Source organism: Panthera uncia (assembly GCF_023721935.1).
Source record: "Panthera uncia isolate 11264 chromosome A1 unlocalized genomic scaffold, Puncia_PCG_1.0 HiC_scaffold_16, whole genome shotgun sequence".
In the NCBI taxonomy this organism is placed as follows: Eukaryota; Metazoa; Chordata; class Mammalia; order Carnivora; family Felidae; genus Panthera; species Panthera uncia.
Window position 1 is genome coordinate 55,077,105 of NW_026057576.1, and position 5,194 is coordinate 55,082,298.

Sequence of the window (5,194 nt, forward strand, 5' to 3'; positions counted from 1 at the left end):
AAAATAAATAAATAAACAGCCCATAATATTTGTCAGAGGATAGTAGGTTACAATTTCATCACTATGAAATGCAGTCCACAAACAAAAGAATCAAGAGAGAAAATGATGAATGGCCTTAGGTATAGTCATAGTTTATAATAAAGATTTTATTTAAAAACTGTTAAAATAAATAATACATACTCTAGAACATCACTGTTCTGGGAAATTACTTCTCTTTAGAATATGAGCTCTAGAAGGCAAATCTTACTACTACTGGTCTGGGAGTTTTCATTAGCTGATTTACAATCATATATATATAATCATATATATATATATATATATATATATATTTAAATCTGTGGTCTGCAGTCTTTTAATACACTTCTCCAAGGTGGATATGTGGTGGAATGCAGACCCCCATCAATATGTGTAGTTTCGCTTGCCTTTTGTCCCTTAACTGCTGATAAAATAGACTGCTTAGAAATCCCAGAGGGATATGATTGAGGCCAGGTTACACTGGCTCATAAAATTCAAACAGTTCAATGCTTTTCTTGTTAATTACTAGGCCACAACTAGAAATCCGAACGATGGGAGAGAAACACTTCTTTAGGATAATGATTGATTTTCATAAAGATGAGTGCTTTAACAAATTTCAGTATGCAGTTGTTGGGGCGGGGAGGGTGGGTGGGCACTAATTAGTTTTACCGTTTTCAGCAGATGTTGAATTCAAAACGCCAGCAGCATCTCAAATGCCAGTCATTAGGGCTGTCTTTCATCGAAGAGTGCTGACCAATGAAATCTCCACTCTGTTTAATGAGACCGATCTAGGCAGAGTCAATTAAATCAAATCTCTACTAACATCCTTAATATATCTGCAGTGTGTGCAGCAGCAGCAGAAGCAGCAGCGAGGGATTTCCAGTATTAATAAAGGGATTCACTGCCGCATAAGGAGAAGGGGAAAAAGGGGCGGAGGGAGGGAGGGTGTGTTGGGGAAGACCTTGCTTTACAGACTGGGGAGAGCTGGAAAAAGCCCGGGTGCGGATGGAGGAGGAGGGGAGCTACGTAAAGGATGAAAAGCTAAGTAAAACGCTTAAAGAGCCTTGATGTAGTTCTAGAAGGGATCCACCCCCAACCGTCCCCCTCCCCCGTCCCTTCCACCGCAAATCCAATTTACCAGTTGCAAACATGAAGCTGGAAAAATGTAAGGACCCAGAGTTGAAAACATTTTCACTTTAATACTGAAAAAATATGCCATTATAAAATCCTCGAATAGAATTAGTAAGTTTCACGTGCTTCCTCGGTTCTTTTTTCCTACTTTATAAGTAAGATTTACACCAGCACAGAATTGCTACCATAAGATCGCAGCCTAAGCACTAGAATGACATTAATTGGTCATGCTTAACTGCCTCAAAATCTTTTTTTTTTTAATAATTACACTGATACTATAATAGAAATCATGGGTACTTATTTTACATTCAGATGAAAGGCATTATTGGATATGTATAGAAAAATATTCCCCCTCAAAAAAAAAAAATTAAAACATCACCATCAAAATAAAAGAAAGAACCCAAAACAACCCCTAAAAACTCCGCTCAACAAAATACATTTTTAACTCATAAAATGGACCGATGATTAGCCATGCAAATGTCTTAAATAAAACCTTTACATTTTTTTTTTCACAGTAAACGTACGTACGCTCTGAACTGCCTACCGATCACAAATAATGGCGAAATGGCACTTTCTGATTATACTGTGTTTTGTTTATAGAAAGTTTGATACGATGGGACTTATCAGGTAAGAGGGTGGGTGCTGTGAACGTGACGCCGTCTCCAGTCGCCGAGGAGGGGAGCGTCCCTGGAGCGCGTGGATTCCATGCGAGCCATGCAGCACTTTTTGTTTTTGTCAGAAGTCAAAGTTATTTATTTACAATACATTCATGCCTTCGTGCAACTGCCCGTCCCTGCATAGCCAACAGGGAGCCATCACGCCCCCCCCCTCCTCACGGGGCTAATCCACAGGGGGAAAAATAGATATCTATCTCTCTATATAGATGTGGGGTACACGTATATATGTATAGGACCGCAGCAGACATCCCCGTCAGCCCCAACGCAGAGGGCTAGTTCTTCGAGCAGGGCCCCTGCTGGGTTTTATCAAAAGGAGCTCGCTGCAAAGAGCGATTTGGCAGCGCTCTCCCAGCTCACCACAGTCTGCTCTTTGTTTCCAGAAGGGAGCTAAGGGGTCAAACCCTCTCAGCGGAGCGAGTTCACAGTTATTTATTTACTTATGTCCATAAAGCCTTGGGGCGCGCTGGACTTGGGTCTGGGCTCCTCTGACCCCTGGGATGCCAGCCGGGTAGGGGATTGGTGGGGTGGGGGGGGGGGGGGGGGCGCATAGCCTTCCCGCTCCCCTGCTCTACCCGGGTTGGGGTCTTAGTCTGAGAGTGAGTGGGAGCCACAGTCATATACTCTGTGGGCCCCATCTGCGTTGTAAGGCCCATTGTGCCAGTAGGAAGAGTCACAGACTGTCTGTAGGGAATTAATTTCGGACGCCGAGGAGTTGGCGTCCCTTCTCTTAGATCGTTTTCTATTCCTCAGGATAAACACGAGCATGCCCACTACAGTGAAGGCGGAGGTGACAAACACCAGCAGCAGTCCCGGGACCAACACCGAGATGGACACCCTGCTGGTGTCTAGATAGGAGTTGGAGTGCGTCCCGGTCTCCGCCAACCCAGTGCTGTTTTTACTGTGCGAAGTTAGCGTGGGCGAGATCCTCGCGTACAGCTGGGGGCAGATCTCGTCATTGGAGAGGAGCATGAAATCCTTCCTAAAGAAGTTCACCGGCGTCTCACACTTGAGGTCGCTCATCAGCACTTCGGAACCCAGGCGTTCTGCCCATTGCTTAAAAGGCACAATGGTGCAGGAACACTCCCAAGGGTTTCCGTGCAGGTCTATCTGGATGATGGAGGTTAACTGGTCCAGTACCCCTGCCACTGGAAGGTACATGAAATAATTGTTGTGCAGACTGAGCTTAGAGAGCGAGACCCCAGCGAACACGTCCACGGGTAGGGACCTCAGCAAGTTGTTGTTGAGAATGAGGATCCTTAGTTTGGGCATGGCATTGAAGGTGCCAGGAAGGATGAGCTGGATTGCATTGTACTCCACGTTCAGATACTCGAGGTTTTGCAGCCCGGCGAATTTCTCCCGGGACAGAGTGTCCAGGTAATTGCTATCCATATACAGCCACCTGAGGTCCAAAAGGTTCTTAAAAGTGTTGTTCTCTACGGTGGCAATGTTGTTGTTGCCGAGGTCTAACAGAATGAGATTCTTGTAATCCACAAAGTGCGATTTTCGGATGCTATGTATCTTGTTATCTCGAAGGAAAAGCTCCTGCACATTGGAAAGCTTGGGCTTCAAATCAGCCAAGCTGCTCACGTTCCGGTTGTTGCAGTTCATCTTTAAACCCGACCCTGGGATGTGGTCGCAGCTGCAGCCCCCAGGGCAAGGCAAGCCATTGGTTTGGGGCTTGTTTCTGGCGCTGCCGGTCGCTATCGCAGCGGTGGGTCTTATTTTGATCTGCCAGTTGCCTGGGATCTTTGTACCTCCGTTTGGAGCAGACCCTGGGGTGGCATGATCCTCTTGCCCATTTGTCTTGAAAGGAGTTGGCAGGGGTCCAGGAGCGAAGGTCTCTTCTTGGGCAGGGGGCGCCGGGAGACTGGAATCCACTCTGTTTTTCAAAGGACACAAGTCCTGTTCTGTGGTTTCATTGAGGTCTTTCCCCTGCAGTCTGGTGGGGGCTTCACAGACAACTCGGCCGATCAGAGCATTTTTGGGAATGTTTTCCAGCCATTCTTTCAGGGAGAGGAGATCACAGGTGCAGTCCCACGGGTTATCCTCTAGCAGGATCTCAGCAATGCCAGGGATTTGCTCCAAGACCTCCTCATAGGGCAGCGTTTTCAGCCTGTTTCCCCGGAGGTCGAGGTGGGTGATGGGCACATACTGGAACACGTTGGCAGGTAGGGTGCTGATGAGATTGTCATTTAAAATGAGTACCTCCAGCTTGTTCAAGTCCTGGAAGGCCCCCGGGTCTATATCCCGTAATAAATTAAAATCGGCCTGGAGGTATTCCAGATCGTCCAGACCCAGAAAAGTCTGCTTTCGAAAAGATTTGATCTTGTTGTTGTTGATGTGCAGCCTTTTCACCAGCTGCAGCCCCAGAAAAGCCCCAGGAACGATTTCATGCAAGCCATTGTTTTCCATGTGCAAACTAACCGCATTATAAAAGTTAGCAAACTCATTAGGGAAAAGTCGAGTGAGGGAATTACCATGCAGAAATAGATGGTAAAACTGGGAAGTCGGGGCGGTGAAACGCTGCAGACTTGTAAAGCCCTTTTTTTCACAGTCTACGTGCAGGTCCCCTTCTATCTCATTGCAGGAACAGATCTTCTCTTTACAAACGTCCCCTGTAACGTTTCCAGCGGCAAAACAAAGAGACGTCTCCAGCAACAGAATCCAAAGCAGCATTTTTAAAGCGAGCAATTCATCCCCGATCTCATCACAAAGTAACAGCGACCATCCTGCTCGCCACAGACACAATTCAAGTTCATTTAGTGCTCCAATGTCCGAACCCAGGGAAGGAGAAGAAAAGGGTTTGGGGGGGTGGGGGTGGATTCCTTCCTCCCTAACCCCCCCGCACTGCAACAACCCAGGCGCCAGTCAATAATTATATCCACAAACTATCCAGGCACGTAGTGCAAGGCAAGCAAAAAAGAAACAAAAAGAAACAAGAAGAAGAAGAAGAAGAAGAAGAAAGAGAAGGAAAGAAAAGTAGAAAAAATAACCCCACTCTCCCTCAACCCTTTAAAAATTACCAAAAGAAGTTAAATATATACATATAAATTAAAAATACACCCTTACAGAATCTGATCTAGTGGTCCTCACTAATCAGGAAGGGAACAATGCTAGTAATTAGAAGCAAGTGCATGTTAGAGAAACAAGCAGAGGGTTTGCAGCGTAGTACAGGCGCACTGCCTGTGCATGGCTGTGCGTCGGACTGACCTTGCCTCTCTGATACAAAGCAGGGTTTTCGGCGGCTTCTGTAGCTGAGGCGGCTGATGGAGTTCTTGCTGTGGTTGCAGGTTGCCCAGAAGTCCCCCCGAGGTGCTGTCCAGTCCCCCCGGTGCTGAAATCACGCCCGACCGAAAGGACTCACGCTGCCG

The 5,194-nt window shown here is 46.5% G+C and overlaps 1 protein-coding gene across 1 annotated transcript; it reads right to left on the minus strand.

Annotated features, from left to right (window-relative positions):
• Nucleotides 1-2,403: 2,403 nt before the first annotated feature.
• Nucleotides 2,404-4,614, minus strand: SLITRK1 (SLIT and NTRK like family member 1). Its single transcript, XM_049647523.1, has one exon. The coding sequence runs from the start codon at nucleotides 4,497-4,499 to the stop codon at nucleotides 2,409-2,411; it is 2,091 nt and encodes a 696-aa protein (XP_049503480.1). The 5' UTR covers nucleotides 4,500-4,614; the 3' UTR covers nucleotides 2,404-2,408.
• Between the last annotated feature and the right edge of the window lie 580 nt (nucleotides 4,615-5,194).

Bases quoted from the DNA above. Each gene is read 5' to 3' on its own strand.
- SLITRK1 (XM_049647523.1), bottom strand. From the start codon at position 4,499: ATGCTGCTTTGGATTCTGTTGCTGGAGACGTCTCTTTGTTTTGCCGCT.